General features: G+C 48.2%; 1 protein-coding gene across 3 annotated transcripts in view; it reads left to right on the top strand.

Annotated features, from left to right (window-relative positions):
* The window catches only part of LOC124703616 (disease resistance protein RGA5-like), a 37,495-nt gene that overhangs the window by 6,862 nt on the left and 7,877 nt on the right, over positions 1-22,756 (top strand). For all 3 annotated transcript variants that reach the window (XR_007003182.1, XM_047235841.1, XM_047235842.1), the window contains 2 exons: positions 70-145; positions 2,551-2,607. Coding sequence is in view for 2 of the 3 variants with exons in the window: in XM_047235841.1 (XP_047091797.1) it covers positions 70-145; positions 2,551-2,607 (133 nt within the window). In the remaining variant the exon portion in view is untranslated. The remainder of the gene's footprint in view (positions 1-69; positions 146-2,550; positions 2,608-22,756) is intronic.

Below are 22,756 nucleotides of genomic sequence, written 5' to 3'. Positions count from 1 at the left end.
GATTCTTTTGGTTGTATGCACTTCTGCACTCAATATAACTCTGTTATGCACATGAATCTACTATTACAGGAATATCAAAGGAGCAAATATGCTAATTGATGTTAACGGTGTTGTTAAATTGGCTGACTTCGGAATGGCTAAGCATGTGAGTGCATCCTTACAAAGTTAGTAGCACTTTTCATATGAAAAGGAGTATTGTGTGTATCCATTTTGATGGTACCTTTGAAAGACATTTAAAAAAATGATTGAGCGCCAGCTCAAGCAATCATGTAATGCCATTATTGTAGATGGAGGGTTGTTGGATATATTCCAAAGCACTTTCCAGGACCATGCAAAATGTGTCCGACAGTGGAGGAGCCCTGTGGAATTTAATTAAGATAGAAACAACAATGAGATTGCAGAATTTGCCTTGACAGGAGTCAAGCCCTTGTTGGTCGGGGCATACCACAACGCCCCTACCACTCGGAGTTCTTTAGGGCATCTCCAACGCAGCGACCCAAATGGACGCGTTGGGCCGTCCGTTTTGGGCCGTTTGGGTGGCTACGCGGACGCGTCCGCGTGTCCGTTTGGGTCGCACGCTGCGCCCAACACGGCCAGATATGGGTCGCGGCCATAGAATTTGGCATTTGCCTTTAAATTCAATATAAGGCATATAAAATCATAAAAAAATATAAATAAGTTTAAATGCTCAAGATTTATTACATAAGATTATTGTCCACCTATTCAATGACAAAGTCTTATTCATATAAAAATGTAAAATGATACAAATGTCCTAGGCATTGTTTTCTTCGGGATTTTTATCATTGTTGTTGTTTGCCGCATTGTTGCCAACATGCGCCCACATGTGCTCAACCAAATCAGCCTGGAGCTGGTTGGGAACCGCTTGATCCCAAATTTTGTGATTCACATGGAGGATATCCTGGAATGATGCCAGACAACCTTGAGGAGCAACCAACTCTCTCCCTGCCCATCCCAATCCAAACAGTGAATCGTCCCGCTCTACCTCAACAATCATGTTGTGCATGATTACACAAGCGGTCATCACCTCCCACATGGTTTGCACACTCTATGCTCTAGCAGGGTGCCTGACTCGCTCATTCGGATGTACTCCTCTACGTAATCACCGGCAACACCATATGCGAGCATCCTAATCGCTGACGTGCATTTCTGATACGAAGAGAGGTCTACCTTGCCAATTGCATCCTCTTTGGTGATGAAGTAGTCGTCGTAGACCTTGACGCCATCCATTATCCGGTTGAACAACGGTCTGGACATCCGAAAATGACGGCGAAACAAGGCCGGCGTGAACAATGCCTTGCGTGAACAAAGCCTTGCGGTAGAAGTAGTCGTGTAAGAGCATGTCGTGGCCGCGTTCTCTTTTGCGGTCCAAGGCCGGCGCGCGCCCGGGAAAGGACCCCCGGTACACGGGGATTTGCGCGACATTGTGCTCGTGGATGATGAACGCAGCCTCCGTGAGAAAGTCGTCCTCGGACTCAGTCGTCTGAGGACGTGTCGATGAAGTTCTTGAAGAAGAACTCATCGTCGCTGTCCACCATGATCTACAGATGAAATGGGACAAATAATTAGTTCGCCCATTTCATCGAACACCTCGCGGGCGGGGGCAATCCAATGCCTCTGTAGGGACCTGCAAGCAATGGCCGTCCCGGCCAACTTGCGGCCTAGAAGCACGGTGCACGAGAGCTCACCTCTGGCGGCAACGGCGAAGCTGATGATGGCAGGAGGTCTCGCGACGGCGAGAGGACAACAATGTTGGCGGCGGCGTCCTCCGACGCTGCAACGAGGCCGTGAAAGCACATGCGAAAGCGCCGGGCCGCGTCCTATGCTGCCGCACCGCTTGTGGGCGTCTCGACAGCGGTGGCCGGCCGAGACAGTGGTCGCAAATCGCCGGTCCCGGGATGGCGGCGGAGCGGGGGGAAGATGTGTGCGAGGGGGCTGTGTTTTGAGAGGCAGACAGGCGGGCCAAGGGAGGACAAGAGAGGACGCGAGAAGCCAGCCCCGGTGTTCGCGGCCATGCAAACGAGGCCTAGATTTGGGCCAGATTTGGGTCGTCCCGGACGGCGCGACCATCCGTTTTAGGGATGGATCCACGCGCTGGGCCGCGTTTTTGTTCGGTTTGACCCATCCGGACGCGTGGACGCGGTTTGGGTCGCCCTGTTGGAGATGGCCTTATACCCCATAAGTCCCATAAGTAATTAAGCGTATATCTCTAATCTGTTGTGTGCTGTTGATAACTGAAATTCAAATCAATTGTGTCTGTTATCTGCAGATGTTTTTTATTTTTGAAAATATTCTGTGTGTTTCTAATAACTGGATCGTGTCATTTGCAGAATTATTTGGTAGGCAATTTTCTTATGTTGTGTTATTATATCATCCACAATAACTTTGTCAGGAGAATGGGCACTCTAAATTGTTGATATCATGCTTTGCTATAAACTTATATATTGACATTTTCTACTGTTGATGAACACTTCAAAACATTTTCCATATCATCTCTTATGTATGTTGACACTACTGTCACTTTTTTGTCAGTTGTGTATGGCTGCCCCGAATCTTTGTTTAATGGAACCATACTGGATGGCGCCAGAGGTATGCGTAGATATTCCTTGTATTGCTACCAAATTCTTGCGTTATCAACTTTAAATATCCTATTACAAATTGTAGAAAAATCCTTTAGGGCTGCAAAATTGAAGTCCGTACAATACAATGTTTTTCAATCCTTCTACTTTCTTGCACATGGGTGGTCAGGCTCACTTTATCATCTTCTGGACCGCAATCATCTGACTTCCTACTTTATAACCTTGCAATATATATAATTTACACTACAAAAGAAAAGTTCATTTTTCCAATCAGTTGTTACATGGGCTGATACATCACCGAACAAAATTTGTGTAGCAAAAGAAATAAGACTTTTTTTTCACTTGATGGCATTATGATTTGTTTTTTCTTAAGAACATAGCAAATAAAAAAACAAACGCAAGCACCAAACATGGTCACCGCCAAGGATCCGGCTCAAGTATTAGGCAACAAAACCTCGCCACTAGATGCGCCAATGCGGAAGCTTGAGGAAGCGCGTCGTCGGGGCAGTGCAGTCCTTGTACCTTGTCTCCATGAGCAGCTCCGGCTCCGTCTCCCTCCCCGTCTCCGGTGTGCTTATCAGCGGTGGTGCTGTCTCAGCGTCTCAAGCAAGACACCTCTTCCTGTATCCACATACAGGGTGGAGCTGCGCCGGTGAGGTGCCAGCCTCTCTTCCAGCACCGAGGGACAAGAGGAAGGGACGTGGAATGAATCTCATGTATCCTCTGAAAGGGTCGTATGCCGCACCTAGAGGGGGGAGGGGGTGAATACGTGCTACCCAATTTTTTGTTCTTTTTTCAATTAAGGCTTGACACAAAGGTAAATTCTCTAGATATGCAACTATGTGAATTTCCCTCGATGACAAGGTATACAACTAAGCAAGATATCACTAGGCAAGATATAATAATGCAATAAAAGATAGAGGTAACCGAGAGTGGAACACGCAGAGACACAAGGGATGATTCCCGTAGTTCCTTCCTTTTGAGGGGAAGTACGTCTACGTTGGAGGGGTGTGGTCGTCACAAACACCTAACCAATGCCACAAAAGCCTAGCTCACTTGTCCACTAAGGGATTTCCTCGAGGCGGAAACCGGGCCTTTAAAAGGTTCTTGGGGCACACATCCACAACTGAATTGGAGGCTCACAATAGCTGTAACAACACAACAACAACAATATCAAATCAAGCAATAACAACTAGGGTTTCCAAAAGAAACACTAGCAAAGGGGCCCTCAAGCAAATAAGGGGGAAATGTAAATCGCTTCGGTGAAGATGTAGATCGGGGTCTTCTCCTTCGATTCTCAAAAGATCAAGAGCTTTGGATGGTTGGAGGAGGAGATCAATTAATTTTGGTGGCTCAGCTTGAGTGGATGAACATGAACTGGTCGAGCAACCCCAGCTTGGGGAAGAAGGGGGTATACCCCACCCCCCCATCGAAATCGAGCCGTTGAAGAAGAAAAGGGGCGGAAATTTCAGTGTTAGTTGGAGTCGGAATATCCCCCTCCCCCCGGAATTTCTGGCCCTCGACTGAAATTTTTGGCCAAATTTCCGGAGGGATCGAGTGGCTCTGGAAGTTAAGTCCTTACCCATTTTTGGGGGTTTCCGACCCGGAATTTCCGGCCTGGACTTTTTCGATTCTTCCTTTTCTTCTTCCTTTTTAACGAATGACTCTTCCCTTTTAATTCTTCACAATATGAAAACAATATAGATCATATCTGCACACTAAGCGACATTAGATTATCATACACAAAATCATAATGGTGTAGTCATCAAATACACAAAATCATAATGGTGTAGAGATGTTCTTTCAATCTCCCCTTTTTGGTGTTTGATGATAACATACGGATTTGCAATAAAATCACTAGCAAGAAACAACATGTTGCCAAAAAGATAGACACTCCCCCTAGATGTGTGCATATAAGTAATTTTCATTTGAATACAAATGCACCACACATAGGATCGAGTGATCTCAAAACATAAGCTAGGCAACATGAGTAACAATATGAGCAAGAGATATAATCATATATAGTTGAGACTTTGAGATAGAGATCATACCAATATGGTGATATAGAATACCGAATGCCATAAGTTACACACCATATAATAATGCATAGTTTCAACATATAGAATACCGAAATCCATGTCTCACATAACAAACCATACTACAAGCCCAAATAACATAGTTCAACATAACCAACATAATGAAAGCACAAATGTTCAACAAGTAAAACGGACACAAGCTCTCAAAGAGTGGTAGAAGCATATGCATGTGTCCGCCCTTGCAAATCCCGGAGAATTCCTACATAGAACTACTTCTCTCCCTTTGGCATCAAAGCGCCAAAAAGGGAAAAGAGCGATGCTACACGCCCCAAGGGAATCACTCCGAGCTCGACTCAGACTCATAGTCGCCTGTACCTCTGCGGCTAGTGGAGAGGCGAGAGAGATGCCGCTCCTCATAAGACTCTGCTCAATCTCGGATCAGTGAACCTTTTAGGAGTGCCAGCTGCTGTAGGTAGGACGGACATGAGGCCAAGGAGGAGAACCTTGCTCAACACTGAGCTTGTGAAGAATGACCGCCTTAGTATGCTGGTTGTCGGCGCGCTCACGACTGGCCTGGAAGTCCTTGTGGATCTCAACGTTCGTGCACAGAACATGCCTCTCAGCTTCTTCACCTCCTTCCGAATAAGAGGAGAAGCAGCTGAGCGACCGAGTGCAGTACCACTAGCACGGGCATCTCCCATAAACGAACTAGCAGTGGGGGCAGCAGTATTCCTCTTCAAATAAGTCTTCTTGACCTTATGGTCCACTCTAGGATACTGACTCAAATCCTCAGTCACAACTATGTTATCAATGAGGAGATGAATATATGGAGCATATGGCATAGAAATCCTGTTCACCATCGCATCGAAAATCTCATGGAAGATATAATCCATAACATCAACAGTGTAATCCTCCTTCTCTTCATCTTCAGCACACTCACAAGCAAGAGCAAGAAGGCTCACCAGTGCACCACGTATAGCATCACGGTTCCCTCCACTTGGAGCAATGTTGTCCCGGAAGAGACGAATAAGCAGATCATAAAGTGGAAGGAGACCGGTAGTAGTGCCCTACACCCTCCTCTGAATAGAGATCATAGAGTAAATCGTTATCGGGGCGGTTTGGACGATGGAGACGGTGACCAGCACTGAAAGGGTACCCAAGAAGCTCAGCAAACATGTGGAAGTTGGCTTCACATGGAGTAGTGCCAGTCATCCACATTATAGTGTGTTCTTCATCCTTCTTGAAGGCAAGAGTGGCATAAAACTGCTGAATGAGTGGAATACTGTAGTCATGCTTTAGCTGCATAAGCTTGTGCAGCCCCATCTTGTTAGTCACCCAAACAACATCCTGGAAGTGATCCTTCTCAGCAAGAGTATCCACATCAATGGGATTCATAGGTCGCACTTTTCCCATCTTTGCATATATGTCCTTGAAAATGAACAGTTGCTCCATACACTAAAAACAGGTGTCCTCAATGTCCAAATCCCGCTCCTCATTCTCATACCAGTTCTTCTGCCTGCGAGCTGCATAGTCAATAGAATCCATATCCTTGTAGTTGATCCTCGTATCCTTCCCTTCTCGCCGCATGGAGGCGGACTTTCTCGGAGCAGACTGGCCAATGTCCTCACTGGAACGGTCTTTGCGAGGACGGCGTCTCGGGCGCGAATTATCTGTGATAGAAGATAGATGGATAGCACAAGTAGAGTAAGCACACAAGTCAAAACATAAAGATGCAATATACAGTAATAGCAATCTAGGTTCGAGCGCGAGCTTTCGACTCTATCTCATGGCCCTTCCTCTTCAAAGCTTTGCGGAAGTACGGCTTCGGAGATCGCTTCCTGGGACGGCTTGCGATCCTGCTCTCCTCTGCCAGCACGCGGGTCCTGATGAATGGTGAGCCTGGACCGCCCATTTGGCACCAGCCCTCTTTCGCCGCAGCTCTTCGTCCTGGGCGTCGACGCTCTCGGCCGCCTCGTTCAGCATGCGATCCACGCGGGCATACTGCAGCAGTTGCACCCGCGGCGCCGCATCCCGGCGTTCTCGCTATATGCCGATGACGTGGTCCTGTTTTGCTGCCCCACGATGGAGGATGTGGTGGCCGTGCGCGAGATCCTGCGGCTCTTTGGTCGCGCGTCTGGACTACATGTCAACTACGCGAAGAGCTCCGCCACGCTCATCCGCTGCGACGAGGACGCTGCCGCGCCGGTGCTGCACGAGCTTGGCTGCCCCATTGTCGACTTGCCTCTCACCTACCTTAGCATCCCGCTTACCTTGCGGAGACCAACAGCAACGCAGATGCAACACCTGGTTGAACGCGCCGATGCTGGCTTACCCACCTAGAAGGCGAAGCTCATGACCAAGGCTGGACGGGCGACCCTGGTCAAAACGGTGATCAGCGCCATCCCCATTCACCAGCAACTCGTGCTTGGACCTCCCAAGAAAACCCTAAAGCTCATCGACAAGATAAAGAGGGGATTCCTGTGGGAGGGAAAGAGGGAAACCAAGGGCGGCAACTGCCATGTCAACTGGAAGCGCGTGTCAGGCCCATCGCATACGGTGGCCTGGGCGTGCCAGACATTGAGCGGACGGGCCTTGCTCTGCGAGTACGCTGGCTCTGGCTCTCCCGCACGAATGATCGGCGGGCGTGGAGCGACCTGGACCTGCAGTTCACGGCCGAGGAGCGAGCGCTGTTCTTTTCCTCCACCACTATGTCGGTTGGGAACGGCCAGAATGCGCTATTTTGGGAGGACCGGTGGATCGACGGCTGCACTGTTCGGGAGATCGCACCTAGGCTCTACGATTGCATCCCCAAGCGCTGGCGCAAGGTCAGAACCGTCGCCCAAGGGTTGCATGGAAACCCTGGGCTCAGGACATCCACGGGCTTCTTGGCGTGCACAAAATTGGGCAATACCTGGCGCTTTGGGCGGCCGTATCGCGCACGACGCTTGGCCTGGAGCCTGGTAGGCTGATTTGGAAGTTGACAGACAGCGGCACTTACACCGCCAAGTCTTGCTACCAGGCGCAATTCCATGGCTCCACCACTTCTAGCTCCTGGAAGCTAACATGGAAGACGTGGGCGCCGCCGAGGGTCAAATTCTTCAGCTAGCTCGCCGGCATGGACCGCTGCTGGACTGCCCAGCGCCTAGCTAGATGAGGCCTGCAGCACCATCCTCGCTGCCTCCTCTACGACCAGATGCCTGAGAGCATGCATCATCTCATCCTCACCTGCCCCTTCTCACGGAAGGTTTGGCATGAGGTGCTGGCTCGTCTACGCATGACCTTCCAGCCGCCCAACGACGACGATGCCTCCCTTGATGAATGGTGGCGCAAGGCGAGGCAGCTCGCCCCGAAGCCCATGCGCAAAGGACTAGACTCCTTCCCCTGCTCACGCCGTGGCTGATCTGGAAGCATCACAACCCGCGCGTCTTTGACAGAGCCCAGCCTTCGGTACATGACATGGTGAACGAAATCTTCGAAGAGGCTGCTCTTTGGGCCAGAGCCGGTGCGAAGTGCATTAGGGTAGTGTTACCGACCTGGGATGTGCACTGAGACGCCATCATGTCTGTACCCCGCCTCCTAGGAGGTTGTAAAACTATCTATCTTTTCAATGAAATGAAATGCAAAAGTCTTTTGCGTTTTCTCGAAAACTATTGTGGACATAGTTGTTCAAAAAGAGTGCAGCAGACAGAGTTCCCAGGACGGAAATTCCGGTGGTGTCCAGGTCAGGAACCCGCCCTGGTCGGAAATTTCGACGTGCGTCGGGCTGGAAATTCTGCCCTGACGAACAACACTCGATTTGAGCAAAAACTGCATCTAACCAATAGATTGGCACACTAGATTGATGCTACTATCTACTACAAGCGTTTTCAACCACTAGGGACTCAATTCCTCCAAGCACAATCACAAAAAAAATGCAGCACCTAAAAGAGGGAGTGCAAACTTTACCGGAGTCCATTGGCACAATGGCTTGAAGGAAATCGTTTCTAGGGAGGAGGAGGAGAAGGAGCCCCGGCCAAAAATCGCGGAAGGGGGTGGCCGGAGATGCTCCGGTGAGACAGGAAGTCAGCGGCGGCTGGGAGAGATGGAGAGGGCCGCGGGGGTGGGAACTGGTTGCTGGGCAACTGCCCACCCCGCGTGCCCTAACTTATCTCTCGCAACACGCCCAGGCCGAAAATTCCGGCCCAAGTTAGGGGCGGAAATTCGGGGAGGGGGGGGGGGGGGAATTCCGGCCTCCAGCAGGGCTGAAAGTCGAAATATCTGACCCATCAAGATTAGTTATTTGCGAGCACCCATATACGAGATAATACAATGGGTATCATGTCATATATAGAGTCATATATAGGTGTAAAATTGACTAACTAGATGGAAACCCAACAATTTTCGTCCAAGGCCTTCCGAACCAAGTTCTAGCAAAAATGACTTGTGTGTAAGATGGAAATGGTTATAGATGAGGATAGGCTTGGATTTAGAGGGCTCAAACTGTAGATGGTACATGGTCACTCAAGTTTGCAAGATTTAGCAAATAAAAGCCAAACATGAGTGATTTCCCATAAGAACATAAAGATGGCAAATAAAGCCCGATGAAATCGAAATAACACCAACTCTTCACAAAGAAAAGGGCGGTGGCCTAGGCCACCATGTATGAGTGTTATGGTATGGCAGTGCGAAGATATATCTTGGGCCCAAAACCTATACTCGTCATTGAAGCTCACATATCAACGCATGATATAAAGAGAATGATTTCTTACTATTGGCATTATGGGGGAGGGATAGCTCAATAATTTAAACCGCACTCCCCCTATCTTCATGCGCACATCTAAACCAAATAAGGTTTTGAGAAGAAGGTGTGTTTGCAAGATGGTCAAGCTATACCCCTCGAATCAATGATATTTAGCTCATTCCTCAAATAGCAAAACCTTGCTTCATCAAGAGGCTTCGTGAATATATCGGCGAGTTGGTCTTTGGTTGGAGCATAGCATAGCTCAATATCATCACGGGCAACATGATTCCTTATGAAATGATTCTGGATCTTAATACTTCATTCTTGAATGTTGCACCGGATTATAGGCAATCTTGATGGCACTTTCATTGTCACATAAAAGAGGCACTTTGTCACAAGTGACACCGTATTACTTTAAAGTTTTGCCTCATCCATAACAATTGGGTGCATCCACTTGCGGCGGCAACATATTTGGCTTCGGCGGTGGAGAGAGATATACAATTTTGCTTCCTAGAAGACCAACGCACCAAGGACCTACCAAAAAATTGGCATGCCCCGGAAATTAATTTTCTATCATCCTTACCTCCCGCCCAATCCGCATCCGTGTGTCCACTAAGATAGAAACTTGAGCCTTTAGGATACCAAAGACCATATCTTGGGGTATTAACTAAATATCGAAAGATTCTTTTAAGAGCCATCATGTGGCTCTCTTTAGAAGAAGCTTGATACCTTGCACACACACCAACACTCAACACTATATTTGGTCTAGATGCTCAAAGGTAAAACAAGGATCCAATCATGGAGCGATATACCTTTTGATCCACCTCTTTACCATTGGGATCTAGTGCAAGATGACATTTGGTAACCATATGAGTGGCTACACCCTTCATGTCCTTCATCTTGAACTTTTTGAGCATGTCTTGGAGATATTTTCCTTGATTGATGAAAGTTTCTTCTCTCGATTGCTTGATCTCAAAACCAAGAAAGAACCTCATCTCTCCCATCATAGACATTTCAAACCTATCGGCTATAAGCTTTGAAAATTGATCATTGAAAGCTTTGTGTTGCGGTCAGAAACCCACCGGCGGGCAGCGACTGGCAACACCGTAGAGCCGGGAACAACTAGGGCTGCGGCTGGCCCCAGTCCCTCAGAGCGACGGCTCGCAAAGCCTCCTGGTCACACGTCCGATGCTATCGCAAGGGCGTGCCACCTGACCTATACCTGGCCGAGAAGGTGTTGGATGATGCCTCGCTTAGTTTCTCGCATGGCATACACGTAAACGTTAAATACGAGCCTCGATCGGCTCTTCGAGGTTATCCCGTGAATCGGCTCAAGGAGCCGATCCACCCATGATTCGTACGAGGTGTCCGAATATATGGTGGTCCCGCTTGATCAAGATAAAGTTAATGCGATCTACGACGATTTAGGGTTTTCACCGCATAATCGGATCATCCTACTCACGATTGGGCCTCGCGCTCGCGTACGGTGATCGTAAGCCGATCCTAGACGGGGCCTAAAAACCAACACGAGGTTGATCCCCGGAACATCCTGTCTAGGGCTAGCAAACTACACCCTACACGCCGCTGGATCCTCCAACCCTTTGTAAGGCCTAACTATTGCGGATGTTAAACTAATCCTTGAAGAACAAGGAGCAACCATAACGGAACGGATCTACTAAACCATGATCAAGCGGGGTGCCGCCCTTACACCTAAGATAGGTGTAAGGACGGCTAGATGTATAAGGGTTGCACTACGACAGCATATGATACGAAGAACAATGCTAACCCTAACACATCTAAGATAACTACGTTGCTCGCCATCAAAAAGGCTTCGAGCACGAGCAACGCATGAACAACGTGGGTAGGCTTGTCTTGCCTAGATCGCAAGATGCGATCTAGGCAGCATGGTGCTACCGGAGAAACCCTCGAGACGAAGGAGTTGGCGATGCGCCGAGATTTGTTTGTGTTGAACGTTGGTTGTTGTTTATTCCATAAACCCTAGATACATATTTATAGTCCAGGGGACTTTCTAATTCGGGCGTGCACCTAACCGTGCACGGGTAAAACTCTATCTCCTAACCGACTCATAATCTAATACGTTACAGATACACGGGCAATTAGCCCAAACTTGGTACACAAGGCCGATTCACGTATTTCTTCCATGTATATATCTTCAAGTCCATCTTGATCGCGGCCCACCTCTCGACCTGGTCAAATTCCGGTGATAACACATGCCCCCCTGGTTTTGGAAATGTCATTTCCAAAATCATTATGCTTTCTTTCGTCGGGTCATGTCGTGGCAGAGCAGAACTGCCGCAGAATCTTCCATCATTTCGCCGTGCCCCCTTGGCCACTCTGCAAAATCTTGACAGCCTCAGCATCACTCCCTGGAAACTGCAATAGCATTAAATTTCCACTAGGCTCCTCCTTTATTTAACCGTGCCGACTGATTAGCCCTCTTCATCCTCTTCCTCTGTTCTAGCTATCGGCACCAAAAAACCCTCTTCCTCGTAGCAATGTCTTCCTCTTCCTCTTCCCCTCGGGCCTCCCCTCCAACCGTCGCCGAAGAACAAGAATGAGGACGACCTCCACTCCAGGGCGAACCCCATCTCCTCCGATAAGGAGGAGAAAGAAGGAGAAGTAGAGAAGACCAAGGCCTCCCCCTCCACCAAGCTCCCTCCGAAGAAGCGCTCCCGCATGTGGGCGGACAGTGAGGACGAAGATGATGACGAAGAAAGAGAAGAGGAGGAGGAGGAAGATGATTCCTCCTCTTCCGCCGGGTACCCGCCGACGAAACGCTTCCGCTCTTGGGCGGACAGCGAGGATGATGATGATGACGAGGAAGACGAAGCTCCGACCAAAGGCTGGGGCAGCGGCGACGAGGAGCTTCCGGGAGCAGCGCCGACGACATCGACGACGGCGATGATGAGGACAGCGACGACTAGTAGAGTAGGACTAGTAGTAGCAGTGCACTAGGCACCAGATCCCTCTTTTGAGAGCCATCGGCTCTTCCGTGTAAAGCTGCTCCTTTGAACTAATGAAAATTGTTCTCCCGATTTATCTTTCAATTAGTTCAATTTCAATCCTCCAGCTCGTCTCACCAAGGCCGATAGCAACGTATCGGACCCCTCCTCTTTTAGACGCCAATGAAGCCGGGCTCAGATATCGATTAGACCGCCAGTCAAGCACTTCTCAAATTCAGACTGTGATTCGATACTCCGCAAATCTATAGCCGATGACTGTTCATCGGCCATTTTTGAGAATCCAGTCTTCCTCCCTTTCTTGTAGCAACGGGACGGTCCGGACCACGTAAAAGACGACGAGCCTCCCTTTCCAGCTCCCCTCCGTAACCTTAGCGGTCTTCCTCTGCAAGCAGATCAGCGTTTTTCGGAGAAGGCCGCGATACAGGGTCAGCCGATGCAACTCCAATCGGCTCCCGAAGAAATAAAGCATCCACCAAATTAGCTGCCCCCCGAGCCTTAATCAAGGCGAGAACATCAGCGAGGATGCACAGATCTAACAGGAAAGGCTTTGACATCAACACATTCTAAAGTCGATGGTGGCGGCATCGGCTTTGTATCCTTAAGGCGATGTCTGCTGCATCGGCTGTGCTTAAAAAAATTTGAATTTTTTACGGCCGATTTGTGTATCGGCCCCCGTACTTGATACTCCTACTTCATATCCTCGTGTTTTATCCACCTAGGTGCCCCCCCGAGTCGATTCTGTCAAGAGAATTGATGGTATCGGCTCTTTAGGTATTCCCTGCTGGATCAAACGTTGAACCCGAGCGAGAATGGATGGTGAGGATAATTTTGGCCGATTGCTGGAATCGGCCTCCACGTTGCCTGTTCGATGAAGGTTTTGTAATGTCCCTCCACAAATTTTTGGGGCCGATCACAAGGATCAGCCTCGCCACGTTTGCTTGTTGATTTGCTCCAGCTACTCGGTCAGGCCGGTGGATAAAACCAGCCCAATCTCTGACTTTATCATGTTGGTGCGCTTGCTGTCGTCCACCTCGAGTGCATCGTGTAATCGTGGAGCACTAAGCTTCGTCGGGAGAACGAGCACCATGTTTGTGCCAGCCGATGTCTCATCGTTGGCTTTCCTTTGCTTGGGGCGCCACTCTTTTCTTTGTGGCCGACCTTCTTCGTCCAGGGTTCGCTGAATTTTGGCGGCCGGATCGGCCGTGCCTTCCTCAACGTGTGCGGGTATAATCTTTCGGCTTCCTCCAGGCCGCGCAATCGCTGAACCCTGCGCTTTTGGGAACGGCTGAGTCCATCAGGGCACCACCTTGGCCGGTAATACCTGTCTTCTTCTTCTCCCTCGTCTTCTGAATCCTCGAGATCTTCCAACCGAGGGGACTCAGCGCGTTTGCTTTGTGGCGGGAGAGGCCCTAGGCGCTTGAACACGGACACGTTGGCTGTCTCCTTCTTCTGGTTGCATTATGGGCAATTGCCGATTGTGGGCAATCGGCTCATTCCTGAATCCCGGCGAGTGTCGAAGAAGGGACGGTCCCGATGCTCGTCCTCGTCGTCTCGCTCCCCTGACTTTTCCTTGGCACGGCGCTCGTGCTCCTCCTCATCGCGATCGTGCCGACGACGTCTCCTGTCGTCCCTAGCCAGACGATCTTCTTCATCATCGTCGTTGTATCGTCGGCGTTGGTCATACTGACTCACATACTTGTTGAGGAGGTGATCAGAGAGAGGTCGCTGATATCTTAAGTTCTTCACTTCTCCCTCTGTGACGTAGCGCTTGCCGTCTTGGCGGAGCCGATCGCGTGGAGCGGCTTCCTCTGTGTCTTTGCTATGAGAGCAGCTGCCCTCATCTCCGTCCTTACCAGAGTGGTGTCCAAGCCCTACCATGTTGATATTGCACGAGAGATCTGGCTGGCACCCTCCATGGTAAATATACTCCACCATGTTCACGGCGGGGAAGGGGTGTGTGTCGACCTTCATGGCGTACTGGTTGAAAATTAACCGTCCATTTTCTATCGCCATTTGGATCTGCTGCCGCCACACCCTGCAGTCGTTAGTGGTGTGGGTGAACGTGTTATGCCACTTGCGGTATGGCTTTCCGTTCAGCTCCTGCACCGTGGGGATCTTGTGGCCTTCGGGTACCTTTATATGCTTCTCCGTGAGTAAGAGATCAAAAATCTGCTCAGTTTTGGTCACGTCGAAGTCGAACCCTTTTGGAGGGCCTTGTGGCTTCACCCATTTGCAGGACACGGGGCCTGCCGCTTGAGTCCATTTAGCCACTGCTACCTCTCGATCTCCCGCAGCACCTTCATCCTCGTCTGCCTCAACCAGGGCTACCGCACGCTTGAATTTGTCCTGGTAAACATCTGGGTGGCGCTGTTCATATGCTGACAGCTTCGCACCATGTGCGCCAATGAAGGGTAGTCCGCTTGGGAGGCCACGTCCTTAATCGATGATGAGAGACCCACCACCGCCAATTCGATCGCTTCTTTTTCACTTACATGAACCGAAAAGCATCGGTTCCTAATGGTCCTGAAGCGCTGGATGTATTCGACACCGTCTCCCCGCGCTTCGTCGTACTTGTGCTAGATCGGCAATGCCAGCCTCGGAAGCCTCTGAGTGATACTGCTCATGGAACTGCTCTTCCAACTGCTTCCAAGTCCGGATGGAGTTCGGTGGCAGCGATGTGTACCACCCGAAAGCCGATCTTGTGAGAGACTGTGCGAAGAACCTCACACGCAACTCGTCTGCTGCTGAAATCGTGCCCAGCTGTGCCAAATATCGGCTCACATGCTCGATGGAGCTGGAACCATCCGATCCACTAAACTTTGTGAAGTCCGGGAGCCGATATTTGGGTGGTAGCGGGATCAATTCGTAATCGTTGGGGTACGGCTTGGTGTAGCCGAACGTCTTCCTTTCGGCATCATGCCGAACCGATCTTTCGAATTGTACAAATCTGATCCGCGGTGATGGCCGAAGGTGTCGAACCACGAAGATTCGCCGGGGTGGCATACTTAGCCAGCCATGCTTGCTTTTCCGGTTCCGAGCCAAGCTGCAGGAGTTGGGCTGCGGAGGTTTGTCGGAGTGGCGTACATAGCTAACCACGTTTGCTTCTCAAGATCGGCTCCCGACGTTCCTCCCGCCGTTCCGGAGGCCCCTGCCTGTTGCAACCTGGTTTGAGAGTGCCCGGGTATTGCGGTCCGGTACGTATGCGCACGCGTATCCGTGCGGGATCTCCTTGGGCGCCTCGGGTAGGAATTGGTAGTCACTAGGATCACCACCAATTTTGTAGACGACGTATGCCGATGAGTTCGGCACTTCGGTGCTGCCCATGCGAACGGCGGCGGTGGATGGGACCGGAGTGGCATCTCTCCTTTGTAAGTCCCCGAGCTGGTCCCGACGGAGAATACCGATGGCTCATGATTTCCTGGATCACGCGCGAGCGACACGCTCCAAAGTGTTCACCGGGCTCTCGAGTGGCGGTGCGGCGAATGAGCCACCATGTAGTTGATCTCCCGACGCGAGCGACCTGGTGCGTTCTTCGACGACGAGTCCACTCCATCGAGTGCGCCTTCAGGTGAGAACCCCTTCCACCTGACGCCATGGGAGCGGGTTCTGTGGAAAGAGCCGATGAGTTTGGCTTCGAGGACTGCCTTGATCTCGTCATGCTTCTTCTTGAGTTCGTCAGGCAGATCCTCGTACTTGATCGGAGTGCTTTCCGCCATCTCGGATGTAGATGGCGATGGGGTGGATGTCGAAGATTGTCCCACCGGGCGTGCCAGAATGTGTTGCGGTCAGAAACCCACCGGCGGGCAGCGACTGGCAACACCGTAGAGCCGGGAACAACTAGGGCTGCGGCTGGCCCCGATCCCTCGGAGCGACGGCCCGCAAAGCCTCCCGGTCACACGTCCGATGCTATCGCAAGGGCGTGCCACCGACCTATACCCGGCCGGGAAGGTGTTGGATGATGCCTCGCTTAGTTTCTGCATGGCATACACGTAAACGTTAAATACGAGCCTCGATCGGCTCTTCAGGTTATCCTGTGAATCGGCTCAAGGAGCCGATCCACCCATGATTCGTACGAGGTGTCCGAATATATGGTGGTCCTGCTTGATCAAGATAAAGTTAATGCGATATACGACGATTTAGGGTTTTCGCCGCATAATCGGATCATCCTACTCACGATTGGGCCTCGCGCTCGCGTACGGTGATCGTAAGCCGATCCTAGACAGGGCCTAAAAACCAACACGAGGTTGATCCCCGGAACATCCTGTCTAGGGCTAGCAAACTACACCCTACACGCCGCTGGATCCTCCAACCCTTTGTAAGGCCTAACTATTGCGGATGTTAAACTAATCCTTGAAGAACAAGGAGCAACCGTAACGGAACGGATCTACTAAACCATGATCAAGCGGGGTGCCGCCCTTACACCTAAGATAGGTGTAAGGACGGCTAGATGTATAAGGGTTGCACTACGACAGCATATGATATGAAGAACAATGCTAACCCTAACACATCTAAGATAACTACGTTGCTCGCCATCAAAAAGGCTTCAGCACGAGCAACGCATGAACAACGTGGGTAGGCTTGTGCTGCCTAGATCGCAAGATGCGATCTAGGCAGCATGGTGCTTACCGGAGAAACCCTCGAGACGAAGGAGTTGGCGATGCGCCGAGATTTGTTTGTGTTGAACGTTGGTTGTTGTTTATTCCATAAACCCTAGATACATATTTATAGTCCAAGGGACTTTCTAATTCAGGCGTGCACCTAACCGTGCACGGGTAAAACTCTATCTCCTAACCGACTCATAATCTAATACGTTACAGATACACGGGCAATTAGCCCAAACTTGGTACACAAGGCCGATTCACGTATTTCTTCCATGTATATATCTTCAAGTCCATCTTGATCGCGGCCCACCTCTGACTTGGTCAAATTCTGGTGATAACACTTTGTTATTAGAGCCAAAAATAATATCATATATAAACATATAATTGGCTAACGAAAAGCTCCCCATTGACCCTCTTACTAAAAAGAGTGGGATCGATTAGCCCAACATCAAACCCACGGTCTAACAACAATTTTTTAAGGTGCTCGTACCAAGCTAAGAGCTTGTTTGAGACCATAAAGTGCTTTATCAAGCTTATAGACATGGTTAGGGAAGTTGGGATCCTTAAACCCCAGGGGTTGCTTAACATAACCTCTTCATGCAAAGGACCATTAAGAAATGTACTTTTCACATCCATTTGTTGCAACTTAAAGTTGTGATGTGGTGCATATGCAAGAAGGATACGGATGGACTCAAGGCAAGCCACGGGAGCATAAGTTTTACCAAAGTCAATTCCTTCAATTTGGAGAAACCTTGAGCTATCAGTCTTGCCTTGTTCCTCACAATAATTTCATTCTCATCTTGCTTGTTCTTGAATATCCATTTAGTGTCTATAACATTGCGGCACTTCTTTGGCTTCTCTACTAAGATCCAGACTTTGTTGCACTCGAAGTTGTTGAGTTCATCGTGCATAGCATCCAACCAATCCGGGTCTTAAAGAGCTTCAAATGCTTTCTTTGGTTCCACAAGGACATATAAGCATGATGATTGTTAAAGTTTGCCAATTGCCTCCTTGTAGACACTCTTCCTCTTACATCACTTAGAACCTTCTCATGAGTGTGTTCAAGAATTTTCAAATTCCTATCTCTTCTAGCAAGACGACGGGTTTCGATCTCTTCCTTGGTCCTTCTAGTCCTTGGAGGGATCACTTGATCAACTTGATCGTTTGGCTCCCCGTCTTGACCATCAACTTGAGCTTGCTCAATTTCTTGAGTTTGCCCAACATCATGAGCTTGATCTTGGAGATCATTTGGTGAGTAACAAATATCAAATGGATACTCATCATCATCATTCCTTGATTGATATTGTCCTTGATCTTGCTCACTAGAGGGAGAGTCTTGTGCTTGTTCTTGGGTTGGTGCATCATTAGCTTCAAGAGTTGGAGCTTGTTGGTGTTGTGAAGATGAGGGCTTCACAATAGTAGAGCATAGTCCTTCCCGAGACGCCATAACGTGTCCCTCAATGGGGCGGAAAATCCCACACCCATTCTTACTATAGCTTCTTAAGGTATTTCATCATCTTCATAAACATCAACTTGCCCCACTTGGGATCCATCATTTTCTACGAACTCCACATTACAAGATTCATTCATTAGCCCGAAGGCTTTGTCAAAGACTCTATAAGTGTGGGATTCGGCACCGTAACCAACAAATATACCCTCCAAAGCTTTAGGTTCAAATTTAGACAAACGAACTCCTTTGATTTTATAGAAACACTTAAACCCGAACACCTTGAAATAGGAGATATTGGGCTTGTTCCCGGTGAGAATATCATATGGAGTCTTGTTCAAGCCCTTACGGAGATAGATTCGGTTTGAAGATTGACATGCAGTGGAGATGGCTTCGGTCCAAAAGTTGTAGCGGGATTTATACTCCGCCATCATAGACCTTGCCATATCCATAAGAGTCCGGTTCTTTCTCTCTGCAACACCATTTTGTTGAGGGGTGTATGCAGCGAAATATTGATGTCTTATCCCCTCATCACTAAGAAAATCATTGAGTGTATAGTTCTTGAACTCGGAGTCGTTGTCGTTGACGTTGTACTTCGGTTGCAAAGTCGATCAAGATTTGTTGAGTCTCATCCTTCCTCTTGAGGAAATAAACCCAAGTGTATCTTAAATAGTCATCAACAATCACCAAACAATGTTTCTTCGCACCAAGACTTGCATGAGTGGTAGGACCAAAGAGATCCACATGAAGGAGCTCCAAGATCCTCTTGGAAGAGATAATAGTCTTGCTTGGATGCGGAGAGTCATGCATTTTGCCTTCAACACACGCCCGCAAAAGAAACAATGTCCTTTAGTCTCACAATATGGTTTCCCTTGTGAAGACTTTGTAAAGTTCTCATGTTGACATGGGCCAAGCTTCGATGCCACAACCAACCCACGTCTGCCTTCCTGAATAGGCACATCGCACTTGAAGTGGTGGCCCCCGAAAAGTCCACCACATACAAGTTGTTTTAGTGATACCCAACGAAAGCGACTTTTAGAGTCTTGCTCCACAAGAGGACCACAATATCTTTATCAATAAAGACGGCGAAACCCATCTTGCCAAGGGCGGAAACAGACAACAAATTATAACAAAGGGTTTTGACAAGCATGACTTCCACAAGAGTAATGTTGTGTGCAACCACAACCTTGCCAAAACCCAATACCTCGGATATTGAATTATCGCCAAAGGAGACGGTGATTTGATGAGTGTTGGGCCTCAACTCCTTGACGAGATCCTTGCCGACGGTCATCTGACTTGTGCATCCACTATCAAGCACCCATTTTGAACCTCCGGCGGCATAGTTGTACATGAGATCAATTCTTGGATTTAGGTACACATGTTTCAATGGGTCCTCTTTTGTTAGCAACAAGGGTCTTTGGGAGCCAAATAGACCAAGCAATAGAACCATCATAAGGACCAACATATTTTGCATAAACATCACCATAATAATCTTTAAATAAAACATAGTGAGGGTTAGCAATTCCCGCATGATCATCATTAATGGCTTTGCCCTTTGAGGCGTCACCACCAATGACAACCTTCTTCTTTTCTTGTGCGGGCTTGTCCTTCTTCTTGTTTGCCTTCTTTTCCTTGGCATTATAGGCAATACCCTCCTTCCCATTGTTTGACCTTTGCATACTCAAGAGGTCATCCAAAGATTGCTTACTTTGGGGATAGGAGGATTTGGCGAGTTCATCCTTCAACCTAGAATTTTCCTCAATAATTTGCACGATCACAAGTATAGGTAGAAGGGCTAGGCACATCATATTTAGAGAGCCTAATTTGAAGTTGCTCATTTGACTTGGTGAGGAGAGAGTGTTCACTCTTCAAGGCCTGTAAGCCTTGTCTAGATTATCTAGATCCTTAACAAGTTTCTCATGATCAACACCAAATTTGACCTTTTTCCTTTTAAAGCACTTTTACCTTAGCCCTAGCAAGATCTATGTTTTTGATGAGTTTGGCAATTTCATCTTGAGGCTCCTCAAGAGTTTCTAGTTTCTCTTCAAGACAAGATATAGTTTCCTGTTCTTCCTCAAGAGCAATTTTTAAAGAGGCAATTTCAAGAGAATCCTCTCTTTCTATTTGACATTTTTTTATCAAGGATATCTTCTAGTTGTGCTAGACGAGAAATGAGAGCCCTAACATGCTTTTTGTTGTCACCTTTCAAGTTAAAGATGAACTCATCGGACTCAAGCATTTCTTCTTTAACTTTTAAGCTAGCATGATCAACCCCTAGAGTATTTGGCATGTTAGGCATAGAGGGGTTAGGGGATGATACCTCGGAAGATTTAGCAATGAAGTAATTTTCTTCCTTCGTGTGAATATCTTCATTGGGGGATTCAATTGGTGATGAAGAGATAATGGAGATAGAAGCAAGAGCAACCAACCCATTGGTAGTTTCTTCATCATCATCATCATCATCCCCGGAAGTACATTCTTCATGAGTTGAGAGCACAATAGATGTATCCATTGAAGATCTTGCCATGAAGCAATGTGCATTCTTGATGTGAGGGTTCTCATTGGGAGATTCAAAGAGGGATGAAGGTGGAGTAGAGGTAGTAGAAATAGCGGCCACTTCCTTTGAGGTTTTTTCTTCATCACTATCACTATTATTGTCCTCGGAAGAATACTCCACTTGAGTTAATAGCACAATCTTTGATGGCCTCTTGTTCTTATTCTTGATGAATGGTCTCTTGTTGGGCACCTTTGAATCTTTGCTCTTGTCCTTGGGAATGAGCCTCCCATCACGAGTTTCTCTATTCTCATATGGGCATTCGGCAATGAAGTGGTACTTGTCACCACAATTGAAGCAAAATCTTGATCTTGGACCCGAGCTCTTGAACCCGCTTGCTTTGTTCCTCTTGATGTTCTCTTCTTTTGTCTTGGATGGATCAACCCAAAACGTTCTTGCATGAAATGCCATATGGTCATGGTAATGGTATTCCAAGTCTTCCGGATAAGACATGCTCCAAGAGGTTCTATATGGTTCTTGATTGTCCACCTCTTCCACCATATTGGCATCCAAAGTAAGATTTGCACCTCTTGCCAACCACATTGCACGGTTTCGAGAATCTTGAGAATTTTGTTCGGCCACCTTGAGAGCTTGCATCTCGTGCACCACTTGATAGGACTTAGCTTAGGATAGCTTTCCCTCCCAAGGAGACTCTTGACATCAATGGGTTCATAAGGTATCATGGCATCGATATACTTGTCCTTGATCCAAAAGTCGTCAATATGTTGGGCACCTACATTACGAAAGGCATCGGCAATGGATAGGAGCCTTCTATACATCTCTTGATGATCTTCATTTGGCAACCTGATGAACCCTTCGACTTGGTTCCGAAGAGCACTATACTTGTTTCTCTTCATACTTTCACTTCCCACAAAGATTTCAGACAACCCATCCCAAGCTTCCTTGGCGGTGGTGTAGTTCCGAATATAAGCCAAGTCCTTTGTCCCCACAGCTTGACGAATCATGTTCAAGGCGAGAGAGTTGAATTGGTGATCAACCACCTCTCTTCTATTCAATTTGTCGGTGTTGAAAGGTTTGTACCGTTCAAGAATGATTCTCCATAGCTCATTGGAGGCACTGCACACATGAGCGCGAACTCAAATTGCCACCTATTAACATCCTCAACATTAAGCTTAGGTGGATCACCCCTATTGTTTATATGAGGGTGAGGGACGGGGGGATCCGGAGAGCGCCAATCAATGACATTGTAGCCCCCCTTCACACTTAAGCCCGTTTTACGAGAAGCACTAGAGATTTTAATATTGGCTAGGTCGTCACCGTCCAAGGGAAATTTAGTAGAGGGTGAGGCCGAAGCATCTCCCTCTAATAAAGAGTCCTTGTCCTTGTCCTCTATGATGGGAATGATGGGAGGGACCGACGGCTTTATCAGCTCCGCTAGATATTTCTTCATATCTAGCATATTAGATTCCATGGAGGATCTCAAGGATGTTTCCAAAGACTTGAGATCGTCCATGAAAGTCGGCTTCCCGATCCCTCCCGTGATCTCATCGTCCGGCATACTCTTAGGCGGTTAAGCCCGAAATAAGAACCAAGGCTCTAATACCAATTGAAAGGATCGTATGCCGCACCTAGGGGGGTGAATAGGTGCTACCCAATTTTTAGTTTTTTTTTCAATTAAGGCTTGACACAAAGGTAAATTCTCTAGATATGCAACTATGTGAATTTCCCTCGATGTCAAGGTATACAACTAAGCAAGATATCGCTAGGCAAGATATAATAATGCAATAAAAGATAGAGGTAACCGAGAGTGGAGCACGCAGAGACACAAGTGATGATTCCCGTAGTTCCTTCCTTTT

The sequence above is a fragment of the Lolium rigidum genome, chromosome 3 (genome assembly GCF_022539505.1).
Source record: "Lolium rigidum isolate FL_2022 chromosome 3, APGP_CSIRO_Lrig_0.1, whole genome shotgun sequence".
Taxonomy (NCBI): Eukaryota; Viridiplantae; Streptophyta; class Magnoliopsida; order Poales; family Poaceae; genus Lolium; species Lolium rigidum.
This window is presented reverse-complemented; position numbering and strand designations above follow the sequence as displayed.